The sequence below is a fragment of the Lampetra planeri genome, chromosome 71, assembly GCF_965212315.1.
Source record: "Lampetra planeri chromosome 71, kcLamPlan1.2.h2, whole genome shotgun sequence".
Lineage (NCBI taxonomy): Eukaryota > Metazoa > Chordata > Hyperoartia > Petromyzontiformes > Petromyzontidae > Lampetra > Lampetra planeri.
The window spans coordinates 1,440,588-1,460,358 of record NC_136176.1 but is presented as its reverse complement, the minus strand read 5'-3'; the positions used below and the strand labels follow the sequence as shown (position 1 = coordinate 1,460,358).

The window sequence follows — 19,771 nt, the reverse complement described above, 5'->3', positions numbered from 1 at the left end:
CGGAAACGGGTCCAAGTGGCTCTTTATGTCTTAAAGGTTGCAGACCCCTGGTCTAGACAGAGATAGGAGTGCCTATAACTGGTACGAGGGAGAGTAATATAGTGTAAGCAGGTGACTTGGAACAACGTGTCCGACTGAGTTATTCGGCACTATACTACACTTCTTTTGGGAAAAGGCACATAAGCATTTATTCCACTCTTATATTCATATTTGCATTCATATTTGCATTCATATGGTGCTTGCTTAATTGCTTCAACAACTCAGTTTTGTTTCTTATCTCATCACAAACACTCGAAGAGCACCCCCAAGTGGCATCTGCCTCTGTGTGGCATCAGGTGACCCTGCACGAGCCTGCATGTGGGCATGAGTCTGTCAGTAGGGGGTGATGATTGATGTGTAATCTCCATTCTGTAATTTTTGGATATTGTTTGGAATTATCCAAATATTGACCATGACACCAACATGCAATGACCTAGCGTTTTGAATGACACTAGTATGTTTTAAATCCACTGTTAAGCAGACGGTGCATATTTGGTTTAATGTTACTGGAGTAGCCAGGCGTGCCTGTCGGATGTGAACCTTGAACCTCTGAAATAAATAGAGAATGTGCTACCACTTGGCTTCCCTCAATCTGAGTAGGCATGACAGCCTGAATGTTTCTAACCGGTGCAGATGTTCCATTTAGAGGGGTCCACGTTTCACATGCCTACAGAAGGGAGGGCATTACTGTGGCCGAGAAGAACCGAAGCTTCATGCGGAGCGACAGACCAGGTAGTTTCCACACAGCATAGCGCAGCCGATTAAATGACAATGCTGCCCGACTGATTCGGACCACCCACACACAGTGTACACAGTGTACACGCGCATTGTATCCACAAGATGTACACGCGCAGTGTATCCACAAGATGTACGCACACCATGTCCACACAGAGCGTACACACAGTTTACCCACACAGTATACAAACAGCCTGTACACACAGTAACAAGAACAACAACCGTCATTCGCCACTAAGTGTTAATGAGCCCGGTGCATTATCATAATTTATTCAGTTACCCTGTTGCTCGTACGGGGCGGGGGATTGTGTGAACCCCGCAAGTGACGTCATGTCACCGGCTGCCGCATGACGTCACGACATACCAGGAAGCTGCCGCTCCGCTCACGCTCGCTGAGATCCGAGGTGAGAAGTTGACATCGTCGTTGTTGTGGTTGTTGTTGTGGTGGTGGTGGTTGTTCTTGTTGTGAACCCAGGTAGAGCCTCGCTCCTTCTCCCTCGTAGGGATATAAATTGAGTAGCAGCGAGTATGAAATCGATGTCCAGGTTGGAACATTACAACGCGGGGCCTTGCCTCCTGCCCTCGTCTGATTGCATTTGCTTTAATCCTCTGCTTAAGTTGAATTTGTCTTCACATGGCTCACTACTTTGAAACTTTGTTTTACTTTTAATATGTCTACGGTTTTTTATTTTACCAGGCATAGCCCACTTGAGCTACACCGCTCTTTTTCAGAAGCGACCTGCCCACAACACAGTGGGCTTATCAACGTGTGGAAATGTTTATCGGTCAAATACTCTAAACGCGTGGTGATGTTGACTCTAAATGTACAGGGGAAAACTGTAGGATCCTGAGGAAAATCCACGCGACCACGGAGAGAGAGGGACACGCAAACTCCAAATATACAGCCATAATACAGGTTTGTTTGTGTGAGATCGTGTAAATAAATAAATGTGTCGTTAACCCCGCCAATTAGCAAGGGTTGTCACGTAAACAGAACGTGGATCATGTCTCACTAGTACAGCACTAGTGTGTATAGTAGTGTATAGTGTAGTGTACTAGTACAGCATATCGGTATGTTGGAGAGCCAAGCCACAACATTTACAATCTGAGTACGACGTTTTGACAGTACAGTGTATCCCCTGGGATCGAACTTAATTCGTTCTTGAAGGCCATTCGAACACCGATTTGTTCGAACACCGAATTAATTTCCCCCATAAGAGTTAATGTTAATGACATGAATTGGTTCCAGACACAATACATCTCTCATACAGCATTTTTACACGAAGTTTACAGTAATTACATGAATAAAATCATACAAAAAAACAAGAAACAATAAATGAAATAAATGAACATTGAACTTCACTACCACTAACCTTCTTAGGAGACATTGTGTATGGATAAACACCAAAACACACTAAAATAAAGGAAATTAACTAAAAAGTTAAGGAACGATGTTTTGCCGGTCTGCACTCGGTGAGAGCTACGCGTTAACTGAGCCTCTCACACGGTAAAACGTTTGTTTGGGCAAGCGTCATGCATGCTGGCCATACGCGTCTCAGCCGTACAGGTTCTTTCAAGTCGCGATTGCCCGTTCGACCTCCGAATTTCGTTCAGTTTCCGGGGCAAAAAATGGTCGGAAATATCGTTCTAACACCGATTTGTTCGAGTTTTGGTGCGTTCCATCTCCGAGATTCTTCTGTAATTTCAACAAACTTCATCAGGCGACAGCCAAATGTTGTGGCTTGGCTCTGTGGGAATATAAATTGGCTCACTGGGTTCATAGCGCAGCACGCCAACTGTTGCACTATCGCTCCCCACTCACGCAAAAACTTCATCGGAAGTATAGTATTTTTCCAGTAATGACTAAGTTACCCGGCTTAGCTCAGGTCTCAGTAATCAAACATTAAGAGTAATGTCTTGCCATTCTGACTTTATTACAATTATTGAATTTTGCCAATGAAGTCTGTAAATGTGTGTATATTGTCTCGGTTTTTTGGTTGTGTTATACAATATCAGGGCTTGTTTGTTTCATAATGAGGACAACTTCTAAATCAGTGGCCCTTGGAGAGCTTCAGGATAGACAATGTTGGATGTTTTGCCATCTGGTGGGTTTCATCAAATGAAGCTTCCATTTTGGTATACATGTCGACAGAAAATTTGTGGATGAGCTCTTTGCATCTCAAGAACAGATTGAAGTTGCCGTTCGCACCATGTCCTGAAGGCAAAGCAGTCCATGGCAGAAATCTTCTTTTGTGTTGGCAAGCCTGTTGCTAGGTCAGTTTGGCGGAGTCGGAAAAATTGTAGTCATCATCACCTTGCCAGAAAATCAGTAGATATTGCAGAGCATCATAGGATCGGTGTGTTTCATTTCTGTGTAGGGTATTGTTCCTCAGTTGCAAGACAATGCCTCGAGTGCCATGTTCTGCAGTCAGAATGACAGCGACTTCAGATGTGAGTGCATTTAAGTGGCACTTATGTTGACCATGTGGAATTTAGTATGTGTAGTGGTGGTGCGGACGCGCGCCCGCAGTGAGAGATCACGGGGCGGCGCGGGGTGCGTGGTTGGGCACACGATGTAGGCGTGGTGTTGACGCGCGCGCCGGGAGTGAGAGATTACGGGGCGGCGCGGGGTGCGTGGTTGTGCGCGATGACACAAGGTGGGAAAGAGGATCGTGGGCAGCGCGCAGTGATTGGTCAACTGGGGTGGGTGCTCTCAGCGACGTCCGCATGAAGGACTATAAAGGGGGATGCGCGGGAGCACTCGGGGAGTTGTTAACCAGTCGAAGACCGAAGACGGAGTTCAGAGGTAGGCCCTGAGACCTCTAGTCCCGCTGTCCCTGTGAGGGCCGGGGCCCTGTGTGGCTCGGAGGCGAGACTGTGGGACCCGTGGTCTGACGTCCCTGTGGACCGAGACTGTGGGACCCAGAGTCGAGACGGACACCCCGGCTGGGTGTGTTCCGAGAGGCTACGGGGCGTAAGAGCCCGTGTGGGTGTAGCCGGGGGAACCCCGTGGGTTAAGGCTGGAGTTAGCCACCCGTGTAATATAAGTTGGTGTTAATAAAAGAGTGTGCTACCCGTAAGGTCGTCTCCCGCCAAGTTCCTACATTACATATGCATAAATGACAACATTGTAACTCTGAAGTCATTTTTTCCATGGCACACTTGAAACTGAATGTAAGAGTTTTCCTTATGGAGCATGTCTTGCAACAGCAATAGGACTGGCATCTTGGTGTTTATAACATTTTTGCAATGCTGGTGAGTCTATCTGGTATTGTCAGATATGCAAGTAGATCTCTGGTAATGTAGGTAGGTTATTAGGTAGTGGCAGCAGACTGCCAATGCGATTATGTACCTGGCCCTGCACTTAAATGTGGGCATGTAGCCAGATGTTACGATGAGTTGGTCGGTGCCAAAACATGATCATATGGAACCATGAGTTATATCTTAAATTGTTGTTTTGGAAATGGCTTTTCAGGTATCAATACATGAATAGGCTCGGTATGGTCATTAATTGTAGGAAGCTGAACCATGGTACTGTTGCAGCATAGCCCTGGAGGGTCTCCTTTCAATTTCATTGTATGGCAGTAGCTGCAAGAAGTAGACATGGAACCAATAGCAACTAATGGATCGGTGTAAATGAAGTGAGAAATGTATGGAAAAAAATACTTATCCTTTTGGCTGCAGGGTAGGCACCTGGTTGCAGCCATTGTAGTACTGTTTGCAAGCTGACGTGCTTGTTGGCGGACTGGAGTTTATTAGCTGTGGCAACAGCCAATTGTGCTGTGTTACTTTCTGTGGAGCTTATTGCTTTTGATGAGATGCATTCACTGTAGGTGCAGGCATAGCAGCACTGGTAGCATGCCGTCTTGTTTGGTGTTCAGGAGTGTCCTCAATAGGTGCAACCATCGCAGCACTTGTACAAATAGCATCAATTATTGTAATCCGCTTTGGTGAAGAGAAGCGCACGTTTTCTGCAAGGAACATTATAGGTGGAGGTAAAAGTTAGTAAGCAGAAAAAAGCATAAATAGTGAGTGTGTGAGTGAATGCTGTGGTGAGATTGTTTATTAAATTATAGTTGAATGTGGAATCGTTGTAGGAATATGAAGACATAGCTGCAACGGAATAAAGTATAAGGATGTAAGTTGTTGGAGGGAGTAATTGTTTGTAGTGCTTGAAGTGGGTATGAATAGTATGTGTGTGGTGGTGCGTATACACAAGATAGGTTGAATGTGTGTGTGCGTGCTTTTTATTCCTTACCAGGCGATCTAGACTTTGTTTATTTAGTCGTAGCTGTTGTATAGCGTCTATATTGTGTAGGAGGAGGTCGGTAGTCCTGGCACATAGATGTAGATATTTTAGAATCGTACATGTCTTTATAAAATAAATATTGCAGTGTGTGTTAGAGGTTAGCCGTGCATGTGCAGAGCGGACAGTAAGGAGCTGGAAGTGGATGAATTTGGCAGCAAAAACGCAGGTCTGATAATAGGGAAGGATAACATGGTAAATATGACAACAAATATTGCAGTGCAGACACTTATGTTATGATGAGTGCTTGGAATTGTAGTATGTGAAATGTCATAATGTGTTTGCGTGTGTGGCTAACCCATGGTGAGAGAAATGGGGGGGGGGGGGGGGTGAGGAATGGTGGGGGGTTGGAGTGTGCAGGTGTCTGAGGTTTTGAAGTTGAGCAGGTAAGCTGAAAATAGTGTGACAAACACACTAACTCACCTGTGAGTTCTCATTGAATGTTTAGGCTGTGTAGGTTTAATGGTGTTGGCACAATTTGGTTCACAAAAAATGTACATGCGCAAAGTCTGCTTTATTTAATTAGCTTCATACTATTTTTCGTCTTCAATTTTTTTTGTTTACGTTTTCTGAATGTTTATTTCAATTGTTTAGTTTTTAGTTGATTTGGAATGCACTACAGTACTTGTTTCGATTGTGATGTGAATTTTATATTCTTATTCTTGGTTTTTTCGGTAAAGTCACGTAGAAGGGAAATAATAAAATAATAATAAAAAACAATAAAATTCTCACGACGTTTCGATTGCAACACAAGCAATCATCATCAGGTGTGAAAACCACAGCAAGATTATTTTTTACCTAACACCATTACTTTGGAAAGGCTTAAGTATTGAATATCGCACTTTTAGCTTTCGCTCAGCAATTTCCAAGAAGGTAATTTATTTTCTGTCGATCGAGTACAGAAGAGGAGTACGGAATTTTTAGCGGAAACTCGATTTCTGCATTTTTATATAATTAATGCCTATAGTATCATAAAGAGGCTTGGGGCTTTTGGTTGTTTGTTTCGATGTCTCTGCCTCTGCTCACATTCGTTGAGGATTTTTATTATGTTCAGCAAGACCGTCTAAAGCTGTGTGACCAGGAGTCGGAGCCATTTGCTGTTCAACTTGGCTTGTGACAGAAATTCACTCTGGCCCTATGCATTACATTACATAGCATATTCAATAATTACGTAGTTTGAGAATCTCACAATGCCCATTTGAATAAATAGCATTTGTTACGGTTACAATGATATGCTAATAAATGCCTGGTTATACTATGAGATCTCTTTTACCAGTGGCAAAATATAATGGTAGGTTTTTACCCTTTTAACTGGTACAAAACTGACACCTTTATTCAAGGCATCATGTTTGCAATGACCACAACACAAGTAGTCAATAAAGCAAACAAAAAGAAGCAGCTCTGATAAGGATAATAATATGCACTGTCCTTGAAGTTGATTGGCCCACACCCGAGACGGCTTTCTTTAGAGCCTAGTCCCCATTGGTGTAGGGCCAGATGACATCTGTCATCTGACATCTGTCATCTGGCCCTACACCAATGGGGACTAGGCTCTAAAGAAAGCCGTCTCGGGTGTGGGCCAATCAACTTCAAGGACAGTGCATATTATTATCCTTATCAGAGCTGCTTCTTTTTGTTTGCTTTATTGACTACTTGTGTTGTGGTCATTGCAAACATGATGCCTTGAATAAAGGTGTCAGTTTTGTACCAGTTAAAAGGGTAAAAACCTACCATTATGCCTGGTTATAGTTAAGGGAGCGTTTCCTGCTGGTCAGCCATGTTACATCTGGTGATGGTATGACAATGGCTACTCAATGAGATGGCGTTTGAGAATATTGTTCTGTGCCTGGATAATTCCATCATGAAATGGGGCCTTTCGTATGTTCCCCAAAAGTAAATAACCTGCCTGGGAATTTCATGTCACACAACACTGTACCTGCTCAGCTCTCCATGAGTAATCAGCCAGTTCTACAAGTAGCCATTCCAGGCTGGGCCTAAATGGATTACATGGGTCACCTAGCCACCAGGCCTCGTACCATGAATGATATCAATATAGAATATCTGTGAGGAGGCCCCCCAATAGACTGCCCCTGGAACTCTACCGTGCACGTCCCACTGGGGGAAGTCCCCATGGCCCGGCCCTTGGACATGCTAGTGGGAATATGTCGCTTGGCTGGCTTGGGAACGCCTGGGAATTCCCCAGGAAGAGCTACAGTCTGTCGTCAGGGAAAGGGAGGTCTGGGACTGCCCTACTCAATGCTGCTGCCACAACCCTCACCAAGACAAGAGGATTTACAAATAAATGAGCGAATAACGCTGTGAGTCTTCTTGGCCACATATATTACTCCTTTCTCTGTGGATACAAAATATTAACTTATTTAAAGGACCGTCTGTTCTGGCTTATAATTAAGGCTGGCCTGCCTATAATTCCCTCTATTGAACCAAACAAGATTGTATTAGAACCTTACAGATCCTTTAAATATCAGTACAAAATATAATCAATGAGTCTCTTTGGCAGGCGAGGCTGCATTGGTTGGGTCATGAATCCCACATAAACAGACAGCATGCTCAAGCATCTTTTGTTAGTCCAGATGTTACAGGCTAAACAGGCATGGCATTGGCTAGAGAAGAGATTGGAGGATGTGGAGATTATCAGACCTGCTCATGACTGGTACCTGGAGTGTCAAGATCGGCCTCTGTGGAGGAGGCCCGTGATATATGCTGCAAGGAAATTCGAGATATTTGCTCTGCAACAACAGTGAGGGCGAAGTATCAACGTTCATGTGAATGGGTGGAACGCTGGGTGCCTAAAATGCAGCAAGACAGTGGGTAGCACAGCTGGTGCATCTGTCAATCATCTCAGTCAGTCCATCCCTTGACACCTGGATCATTCCCATGATCCACACTTACATGGCATTCATGTGAAATGTATGTGTAGTGAGTTCAACTGAGTCGCAGACGTACACTTGGAGGTAACACATTTATTTAACACCAACACACGGGGTAACTGCCCCTTAACAGAAAAACAACCTATGGTGGTGACCACCAGGCTAACCACTAATTACAACGTAACTGCTACGACGGACCGGGACCACAGCTCGGGTCCAGTTCCACCTGTTGGAGACTCAATGGAACGTAGACCGTAGATGTAGACGAAGGTTTCTTAAGATTGAACAACAACGCCGGTTCCTCTGGGGGACCCGGCTTATATTCTCTGCGGTGTGGCTGGCTCCCTCCCTTGGCCATGACCACTTTCCAGAATCCTCGAGCAGGATCTGGACCCCGACCACGTGACCACCCCTAGCCCCCACTTGGGGCCCCTTTGTAGACTTAACTGGTCACGTGTCCTCTCGGGTCAACCAGAGTGCCATGGCCTTTAGTAACCTCATTCCTACGGCCGTCACTCCCACACCCTATCCTGTAGGGCCAGCACTGCATGCCAAGCGTGGTGCCATCCTGCGCTATCAATCAGCGCTCTAGGGCTGGTACGACACCCACCATAGTGGTATCCGCGATGTCGTTACACCGCACGCCGTGCCTCTCTAGGGCCAGCACAACACAATGTCACTAGATCTGTAAGAGTTTATCTGTGGGGAGCGGTGGCACAGTTATTACACTGTGTAACAAAAAAACATTTTTGTTCCTGGGTAGTGTTATTTCCTCATTGCCTATTCCTCAAAAGTACAGATTATTCCCCACAAACTTTGCTTTTTTGATCAGGACAGTGATATTTTGAAATTTACCTATTTTCAATGAGAAAACGGGCTAATTTGTGTCTTTTCTTTCACATAAAGTCCTGGTCACAAAAGCAAAGTTTGTGGGGAATAATAGCGATTTTTTGTATACTCTTTAGGCATAAGCAATTAAAAATAACAGTTTGTACACAGGAACAAAAATTGTGTTACATAGTATTATTACTGTATTATGAATTCAATCATTTGAGTTTGATTATCTCCGACAACAAACGTGATTGATAAGTGAAAACTTAACTTCTTGTGGGTCTCGGCTATGTTGATTGATCTTCAATTAATTACTTGGTGAAGTGAGAGAAGCATTCATATTGAGCAGATGAAGGTGGCCAGGCATGGTTCTGGACACACCACCACTTTTTTACCATGCCAGTGTGTAACAGTGTTTTACCTATGTGACTTTACCGAAAAAACCTAAGAATATGAATCCTTGCAGTCACGAAAGCTTCAAATCTAGAATTAGTGTCAAGTTTGTTTTTGCATTAAAGTATATTAACTCTATTGAACACGGAGGTTAAATCAAAACAATAGTTTATTTTTGTTTTCCTCTGGAAAGTTTTTATTAGAATGGAAACAGGAAATGAACACGACACATATGCAGCTGAAGTTAGATCTTTTAATCCCAGCATTCAGGGAAATCTGAGCCTGGCTTCACACCTCTAAGTTTCGTTTGAACATTAATTTATGCATAATACAAACAGTATTATTTTCAACACCCTTTGCTTTGTTAGCTGAATTTAGCTTTTATAAATATTCATTTTCTAGTCAGACAACCGAAATTGTATGCTTCGAGTTTTGGGTTAACATAGGGCTTCGAGGCATATTTATGACTATTTGCCCTCATTGTTTGCCATAACAGCCCGTGTGATGAATTTGGGAATATTAATAAGTATAGATGTGTAAGTCATATGTGCCTCGATACTTACGTAGATGGTGTGGATATTCTCTTTTTTCTGTCTGCAGCTGACGCTTCCTCTGACGCTTCCTCTGATGCTTCCTCTGCAGAATTGGTCTGATGGAGCAAAGGCACTCAGCGCAGCTCGGTACAAAAATGCAACAATGCGACCAGTGTGCATACAGCACGGATCGTCCTGGACATTTGACACAGCACCAGAGAACTCACACAGGAGAGAAACCCTTAAAGTGCACTTTGTGTGAAAAGTCATTTGCATGGCCATCAGTTCTTCAGAGCCACCAGAGAACACACACGGGAGAGAAACCCTTCAGGTGCACTCTGTGCGGGAAGGCGTTTGCTGAGTCATCACATCTTAAACTACACCAGAGAACACACACGGGAGAGAAACCCTTCAAGTGCAGTGTGTGTGGGAAGGCATTTTCAGATTCATCTGCTCTTAAAAAACACCGGAGAACACACACAGGAGAGAAACCCTTCAAGTGCAGTCTGTGCGGGAAGGTGTTTTCACAGTCCTCTGGTCTTGTATTGCACCAGAGAACACACACGGGAGAGAAACCCTTCAAGTGCAGTCTGTGCAGGAAGGCGTTTGCAGTGTCATCACATCTTAAACAACACCAGATAACACACACAAAAGAGAAACCTTTCAAGTGCACTGTCTGTGAGAAGTCATTTGCAAGGTCATCAGGTCTTAATTGCCACCAGAGAACACACACGGGAGAGAAACCCTTCAAGTGCACTCTGTGCGGGAAGGCGTTTGCCGAGTCATCACATCTTAAACTACACCAGAGAACACACACGGGAGAGAAACCCTTCAGGTGCACTGTGTGCGGGAAGGCGTTTGCAGGTTTATCAAATCTTAACAGGCACCAGAGGACATACAATCATCAGAAGATCCCCAAGGAGTGGAGTCTGAAATTGGCTTGTGAAAGTCAAAGTGCTGCAATGAGCCCATCCCTCATGAAACCAGAACTAAATCCCAGCATGGACACTTTTAAAGTTATCAAGGTGAAATGTGAAGAGGCGAAGGTGAAATGTGAAGAAGTGATGAAGAGCGACGAAGTGAAGGTGAAATGTGAAAAAGTGATGGTGAAGAGCGAAAAAGTGACAGTAAACTGTGAAGATGAAGATTCAACTCCAAAATCATACCTTCACATCGATGGAGGCAACGTGAAGCAGGAGGAGAATTCTGACTGTGAGTCAGAGCGAGGCACCTCCCAGCAGTTTGTGGAAGTGGAGGTGTGGGTGGACTTCTTAGACAATACAAAGTCAAACGGAGACCCGGTAGATGTGTAAGCTTAATGAAGCTCCAATAGATTCACCTTTGTCACAGGCCTTTAATGAAAATGAACGTGAAGTCGAACACTCAATTCCTGGGTTCAGCCTGCAGAATAAGAGCGGCGAGTATTTGTTGACCTGTTGGTTGGGTAGATGAATAATCAGGATCAAGAGACAATATGCTCCCAAGTATTCCACTGTTATTATTATATTTGCATTGATATGGTGCTTGCTTAATTGCCTTAGCAACTCAGTTGTTTCATATCTCATCACAGACACTCGAAGAGCACCTTCAAGTGGCAGCTACCTCTGTGTGGTAAGGTGACCCTGCTCTAGCCTGCATGTGGGCATGAGTCTGTCAGTAGGTAGTGATGATCGATGTGTAATCTCCATTATCTAATTTCTGGATAATGTTTGGAATTATCCAAATATTGACCATGACCCCAACATGCAATGACCTATGCGTTTTGAATGACAATAATATGTTTTACATCCACTGTTAAGCAGACGGTGCATATTTGGTTTAATGTTACTGGAGTAGCCAGGGGTGCCTGTCGGTTTTGAGCATTGAACCTCTGTAATAAATAGAGAATGTGCTTCCACTTGGCTTTCCTTAATCTGAGTGTAGGCATGACAGCCTGAATGTTTCTAACCGGAGCAGATGTTCAATTTAGAGGGGTCCACGTTTTACATGGCTACAGAAGGGAGGGCATTACTGTGGCCGAGGAGAACCAAAGCTTCATGTGGAGTGACAGACCAGGTAGCTTCCACACAGCATTGCGCAGCCGATGAAATGATAATGCCGCCCGACTGATTCGGACCACCCACACAGTGTACACACGCAGTGTAACCCACAAGGTGTACACACACCATGTCTACACAGAGCGTACACAGTGTACCCGCACAGTATACAAACAGCCTGTACACACACAGTAACAAAAACAACTGCCATTCGTCACTAAGTGTTAATGAGCCTGGCACATTATCATAATTTATTCATATTGGTTCTTTCGGTAAAGTCACGTAGAAGGGAAATAATAAAATAAAAATAACATTCTAGACGTTTCGGCCACAACACAAGCAGCCGTCCTCAGGTGAAGAATAGAGCTGTCGGAAAAACAACGTCTCAATGAACGCTGCTAAGCTAGGCAGCGTCTTTTCCAGCTGGGTGAGAGGAGCAGAGCGCCTTGACAAAGCAGTTTTGGTAGTCATATAGTGTAGTGTATACCCAGTTACTTAATGTTAATAGCTCAGCTTATTGGAGAGTATTTTGAGTACATTGATTATATTGATGTAGTTTATATTTAGTTTTTTATCGTCGGTTTATTGTATGGTAGGGTAGTTGCAGTTGTTTAGCATCAATATGCTAAATTCCTCTGTTGATATGTAAACTCCTTTGTCAAGGCGCTCTGCTCCACCCACCCAGCTGAAAAGCCGCTGCCAAGCTTAGCAGCGTTCATTGAGACGCTGTTTTTCTGACAGCTCTCTTCTTCACCTGAGGACGGCTGCTTGTGTTGTGGCCAAAACGTCGAGAATTTTATATTTATTATTTCCCTTGGTTCTTTCGGTAAAGTCACGTAGAATGGAAATAATAAAATAAAAATAAAACAAATTCCCACGACGTTTCGGCCACAACGCAAGCAGCCGTCCTCAGGTGAAGAACAGGTCTGTCGATTTTACCGAAAGAACCAAGAATATGAATCCCTGCAGTCACGAAAGCTTTAAATCGAAATATAATTTATTCACCATTGGAACCTCATTTGCCAGAAGAAAAAATATGATAATTGGTTTTTCACCCTTTTAGCTGTCAACAAAATTGATCTGGTCCAACACCATGTGAGACTAGGCTCTTAAGGAAAGCTGTCTTGGGTGTGGACCAATCAACTTCAAGGACAGTGCATACATTATCAGAGTTATATTTTTTGTTTGTATTACGACTGCAGGTATTGTGGTCTATGCAAACATGACTCCTTGTAAAAAAGGTGTCAGTTTTGTTGCCAGATAAAATGGTAAAACATACATTATAATTTATTCAAGTTACACTGCTGCTCGATAGGGGAGGGGATTGTGTGGACCCCGCAAGTGACGTCATGTCACCTCTTGCTGCCGCATGACGTCACGGCATACCAGGAAACTTCTGCTCCGCGCAGGTTCGCGCACGGAGATCCGTGGTGAGAAGATTACATCGTGGTGGTTGTTCTGGTTATTGGTGTGGTTGTTGTTGTGAACCTAGGTAGAGCCTCGCTCCTTCTCCCTCGTATGGATATCAATTGAGTAGCAGCGAGTATGGAATCGATGTCCAGGTTGGAACATTACAACGCAGGGCCTAGCCATGCGGGGCTTTGCCTCCTGCCCTCGCCTGATTGCATTTGCTTTAATTCTCAGCTTAAGTTTAATTTGTCTTCACCTGGCTCATTACTTTGAAACTTTTTTTTACTTTAAATATTTCTACTTTTTTATTTTACCAGGCATAGCCCACTTGAGCTACACCGCTCGTTTTCAGAAGCGACCTGCCCACAACGCAGTGGGCTTATCAACGTGTGGAATGTTTATCGGTCAAATACTCTAAACGCGTGGTGATGTTGACTCTAAATGTGCAGGGGAAAACCGCAGGATCCGGAGGAAAATCCACGCGACCACGGAGAGAGAGAGGGACACGCAAACTCCAAATATACAGCCATAATACAGGTTTGTTTGTGTGAGATCGCGTAAATAAATCGATGTGTCGTTAACCCCGCCACCACCCGACAGCCAATTAGTAAGGGGCTTGTCACGTAAACAGAACGTGGCCAATGCGTCACTAGCACAGCACTAGTGTATAGTGTAGTATATAGTAATGTATAGTGTAGTATATAGTAGTGTAGTGTGTAGTGTATAATAGTGTAGTGTACTAGTACAACATATAGGTGTGTTGGAGAGCCAAGCCACAACATTTACCATCTGAGTACAATTTTTGACAGTAATTACAACCAGCTTCATCAGGTGACGGCCAAATGTTGTTTTTGGCTCTGTGGGAATATAAATCGGCTCACTGGGTTCATTGCGCAGCACGCTAACCGTTGTACTACTGCACATGCACAAACTTAATCGGAAGTATAGTATTTTTCCAATAATAACTAAGTTAACCGGCTTAGCGCAGGTCTCAGTAATCAAACATGCTGGCTTTATTACAATGATTGAATTCTGCAAATGAAGTATGTAAATGTGTGTATATTGTCACGGTTTTGTGGTTGTGTTATACAATTGCAGGGCTTGTTTGTTTCATAATGAGGACAGCTTTTAAATACGTTGCCCTTGAAGAGCTTCAGGATAGACAATGTTGGATGTTTTGCCATCTGGTAGTGTTGGCACAATTTGGTTCACAAAAAAACGTTCACATGCACAAAGTTTGCTTTATTTATATAGATTGTTTCCATTTTGTCTTGCAAATGTTTTTGTGTATGGTTTCTCAATGTGCATTTCAATTGTTTAGTTTTTTTTATTTTACTTTTACCTCATGCCATTATTTCGGTAAGGCTTAAGTATTGAATATCGCACTATTGGCTGTGCGAGGCACTTTCCCAGATTGTAACCTCTGATATTCAAGGGGCTGAGGATTACGGATTTTCAGCAGAAACTATATCTCTGCTTTATTGATGTAATTAGGCATATAGTACCATATAGAGGCTTGGGGCTTTGGGTTCTTTGTTTTTTATGTCTCTGCCTCTGCTCACATTCTTTGATGATTTTTATGATTTTGGGCAAGCCCGTCTAAAGCTGCATGACCAGGAGTTGGAGCCATTTCCTGTTCAACTTGGCTTGTGACAGAAATTCACTCTAGCCCCATGCATTACATTACAGAGCATCTTCAATAATTATGTCGTTTGAGAAGCTCTCAATGGCCATATAAATAAATTGCATTTGTTACAGTTAAAATTATACGCACATCGATGCCTGGTTATAGTTAAGGGATCGTTCCCTGGTCAACCATGTTATATATGCTGATGATCTGGTCATGGCTACTCAATGAGATGGGGTTAGAGAATCTTGTTCTGTGCCTGGATAATTCCATCATGAAATGGTTCCTTATCATATGTTCCTCAACAAAACATCACCTGCCTGAGAATTTGATTTCATACAACACTATACCTGCTCAACTCTCCATGAGTAATCAGGCTGTTCTACAAGTGGTGGAGGAGCTCCCATACCTGGTTAATGTGTTCACGACCAGCTCTGGTTTGGCAGCCAAAGTCTCACTTTAAATTTGTCTAGCAGCATTCTTTCATTAGACTGTGTAACACTGTGTGGACGCTTCCTGGACTTTTCCTCCCTACAAAGCTTTGAGTGTCCATCGCCAAGGTCTAGTCTACTAGCATCGCACCCGCCTCTCACTCTTCGTACTGTGGATGGTGGACGCACAGGACGGTGCCACGTAGCCATTCCAGGCTGGGCACAAATGGATTACATGAGTCACCTAGCCACCAGGCCGCGTTTCATGAGTGATATCAATATAGAATATCTGTGAGGAGGCCCCCCAATAGACTGCCCCTGGAACTCTTACCGGGCACGTCCCACTGGGGGAAGTCATCGGGGCCCGGCCCTTGGACATGCTGGTGGGAATATGTCGCTTGACTGGCTTGGGAACGCCTGGGAATTCCCCAGGAAGAGCTCGAGTCTGTCGCCAGGGAAAGGGAGGTCTGGACTGCCCTACTCAATGTGCTGCCGCCACAACCCTCAACCAAGACGAGAGGATTTAGAAATGAATGAACGAACAAAGCTGTGAGTCTTCTTGGCCACAGATATTACTCCTTTCTCTGTGGATGCAAAATATTAACTTATTTAAAGGACCGTCTGTTCTGGCTTATAATTAAGGCTGGCCTGCCTATAATTCCCTCTATTGAACCAAACAAGATTGTATTAGAACCTTACAGATCCTTAAAATATCAGTCCAGAATATAATCAATGAGTCTCTTTGGCAGGCCGAGCTGCATTGGTTGGGTCATGAATCCCACATAAACAGACAGCATGCTCAAGCATCTTCTGTTAGTCCAGATGTTACGGGCTAATTAGGTATGGCATTACTCTTTGGTTCTTTCGGTAAAGTCACGTATAAAGATAAAATAATAAATTAAATAATAGCATACGATGTTTCGATTGCAACACAAGCAAGCATCATCAGGTATAAATGAAATAGCAACAAAAATATAACCAGAAAACTATAGACAGACATATAAGCAGACAGATGTCACCAAGATACATATCTTGATGATATCTGTCTGCTTATATGTCTGAGATACATATCTTGGTGATATCTGTCTGCTTATATGTCTATAGTTTTCTGGTTAGATTTTTGTTGCTATTTCATTTATACCTGATGGTGATTGCTTGTGTTGCAATCAAAACGTCGTATGCTATTATTTAATTTATTATTTTATCTTTATACGTGACTTTACCGAAAGAACCAAAGAGTAATTCCTGCAGTCACGAAAGCTCCAAATTTAAGGTATGGCATTGTCTAGAGAAGAGATTGGAGGATGTGGAGGTGATCAGACCTGCTGATGACTGGTACCAGGAGTGTCAAGGTCGGCCTCTGTATAGGAGGCCCGTGATATATGCTGCAGGGCAGGTAGAGATATTTGCTCTGCAACAACAGTGAGGTCGGAGTAGCAATGCTTAAATGAATGGGTGGAACGCTAGGTGCCTAAAATGCAGCAAGACTGGGAAGCACAGATGTTAATCATCTCAGTCACTCCATCCCTTGACACCTGGATCATTCCCATGACCTCCTGACAAGTGATCCACACTTTCATGGCATTCATGTGAAATGTATGTGTAGTGAGTTCAACTGAGTCGCAGACGTACACTTGGAGGCAACACATTTATTTAACACCAACACACGGAGTAACTGCCCCTTACCAGAAAAACAACCTATGGTGGTGACCACCAGGCTAACTACACTAATTACAACACAACGAGCTACGACGGACCGGGACTTCAGCATGGGTCCAGTTCCACGTGTTGGAGACTTGGTGGAACGAAGATGAAGGTTTCTTCGGGTTGAACAACGCGGGCCCCTCTCGGGGACCCGGCTTATATTCTCTGCGGTGTGGCTGGCTCCGCCCTTGGCCACGACCACCTTCCAGAATCCTCGAGCAGGATCTGGACCCCGACCATGTGACCACCCCTAGCCCCTACTTTGGGCCCCTTTGTGGACTTGTCACGTGTCCTCTCGGGTCATCCAGAGTGCCTTTCGTAACCTCATTCCTACGGCCGGTACTCACACACCCTATCCTGTAGTGCCGGCACTGCACGCCAAGCGTGGTGCCATCCTGCGCTATCAGTCAGCGCTCACCGTGCCCCTTTAGGGCCGGTAGTACACCCATCATAGTGGTATCCGCGATGTCGTTACACCGCATGCCGTGTTTCTCTAGGGCCGGCACTACACAGTGACATCCCGTGATGTCACTACATCTGTAAGAGTTGATTTATGTGGTGAGCGATGGCGTAGTTATTACACTGTGAAACAAAAAAACATTTTTGTTCCTGGGTAGTGTTATTTCCTAATTGCCTATGCCTCAAAAGTACAGAAAATGCTATTCCCCACAAACTTTGCTTTTCTGACTAGGACAGTGATATTTTGAAACGTGCCTATTTTCAATGATAAAATGGGCGAATTTGTGTCTTTTCTTTCACATAAAGTCCTGGTCACAAAAGCAAAGTTTGTGGGGGATAATAGCGATTTTCTATACTTTTTAGGCAAAATAAATTGAAAAATAACACTTTGTACCCAAGAACAAGATATGTTTTACATCGTATTATCATTGTATTATGAACTCAATAATTAGAGTTTGATTATCTCCGACAACAAACGTGATTGATAAGTGAAAAATTAACTTCTTGTGGGTCTCGGCTGTGTTGATTGATCCTCAATTAATTACTTGGTGAAGTGAGGAAGCATTAATATTGAGCAGATGAAGGTGGCCAGGCATGGTTCTGGACACACCACCTTTTTACCATGCCAGTATGTGACAGTGTAAAGTTTGTATTTGCAGTAAAGTATATTAACTCTTTTGAACACGGAGGTTAAATCAAAATAATAGTTTATTTTTGTTTTCCTCTGGAACTTTTTATAAGAATGGAAACAGGAAATTAACACGACACATATGCAGCTGAAGTTAGATCTGTTCATCCCAGCATTCACGGAAATCTGAGCCTCGCTTCACACCTTGAAGTTGTGATTAAGTTGTGATTGAACATTAATTTAAGCTTTGTTAGCTTTTATGAATATTAATTTTTTAGCCAGACAACCGAAATTGTGTGCTTGGAGTTTTGGGTTAACATTAATTTTGAAGATACTCGGGCTTACAGGCATATTTATGACCATTTGCCCTCTCATTGTTTGTCATAACAGCCCGTGTGATGAATTTGGGAATATGTTTCACTATATCATGAACATGTGAATAAGTATAGATGTGTAAGTCATGTGTAACTGTGTATTTAGGTATTCCTCTGTGCCTCGATACTGACGTAGATGGTGTGGATATTCTCTTTTTTCTGTCTGCAGCTGACGCTTCCTCTGCAGAATTGGTCTGATGGAGCAAAGGCGCTCAGCGCAACTTGGTACAAAAAGGCAACAATGCGACCATTGTGCATACAGCACGGATCAAACTGGACATTTGACACAGCACCAAAGAACTCACACAGGAGAGAAACCCTTCAAGTGCACTTTGTGTGACAAGGCATTTGCATGGTCATCAGGTCTTCATCACCACCAGAGAACACACAAAGGAGAGAAACTCTTTAGGTGTACTCTGTGCGGGAAGGCGTTTGCACAATCACCACATCTTCAAATACACCAGAGAACACACACGGGAGAGAAACCCTTCAAGTGCAGTGTGTGTGGGAAGGCGTTTTCACAGTCATCTAATCTTGTATCACACCAGAGAACACACACGGGAGAGAAACCCTTCAGGTGCACTTTGTGCGGGAAAGCGTTTGCAGGCTTATCAAATCTTATAACACACCAGAGAACACACACGGGAGAGAAACCCTTCAAATGCAGTCTGTGCGGGAAGGCGTTTACAGTGTTATCACATCTTAAACAACACCAGAGAACACACACAAAAGAGAAACCTTTCAAGTGCACTGTCTGTGAGAAGGCATTTGCATGGCCATCAGGTCTTAATTGCCACCAGAGAACACACACGGGAGAGAAATCCTTCAGGTGCACTTTGTGCGGGAAAGCGTTTGCAGGTTTATCAAATCTTAAAACACACCAGAGAACACACACGGGAGAGAAACCCTTCAAGTGCAGTCTGTGCGGGAAGGCGTTTACAGTGTTATCACATCTTAAACAACACCAGAGAACACACACTAAAGAGAAATATTTCAAGTGCACTGTCTGTGAGAAGGCATTTGCATGGCCATCAGGTCTTAATTACCACCAGAGAACACACACGGGAGAGATGCTCTTCACGTGCACTCTCTGCGGGAAAGCGTTTGCTCAGTCATCAATTCTTAAAACACACCAGAGGACACACAATCATCAGAAGATCCCCAAGGAGTGGAGTCTGAAATCGGCTTGTGAAAGTCAAAGTGCTGCAATCAGCCCATCCCTCATGAAACCAGAACTAAAGACCAGCTTGGACACTTTTGAAGGTATCAAGGTGAAATGTGAAGAGGCGAAGGTGAAATGTGAAGTAGTGATCAAGAGCGAAGAAATGACGATGAAATGTGAAGTGATGGTGAAGAGCGAAGTGATGGTAAACTGTG

The 19,771-nt window shown here is 43.7% G+C and overlaps 1 protein-coding gene across 6 annotated transcripts; it reads left to right on the top strand.

Moving 5' to 3' along the window:
• The first annotated feature begins 1,088 nt into the window (after positions 1-1,088).
• On the top strand, positions 1,089-18,720 carry LOC144737541 (uncharacterized). 6 transcript variants are annotated; one of them, XM_078620276.1, is made up of 6 exons: positions 1,089-1,178; positions 1,605-1,690; positions 9,835-10,937; positions 11,296-11,336; positions 13,621-13,708; positions 18,564-18,720. In XM_078620276.1, exons 3-6 carry the CDS (start codon positions 9,845-9,847, stop codon positions 18,590-18,592), a joined length of 1,251 nt encoding a protein of 416 aa, XP_078476402.1. In that variant the 5' UTR covers positions 1,089-1,178; positions 1,605-1,690; positions 9,835-9,844; the 3' UTR covers positions 18,593-18,720. The 6 variants fall into 6 exon arrangements, 5 of the variants coding, with proteins under 5 accessions (XP_078476402.1, XP_078476401.1, XP_078476405.1 ...); XM_078620275.1 differs by having other exon boundaries at positions 9,793-10,937; XM_078620279.1 differs by lacking the exon at positions 11,296-11,336 and having other exon boundaries at positions 9,793-10,937; positions 18,564-18,701.
• The last annotated feature ends 1,051 nt before the right edge of the window (positions 18,721-19,771 follow it).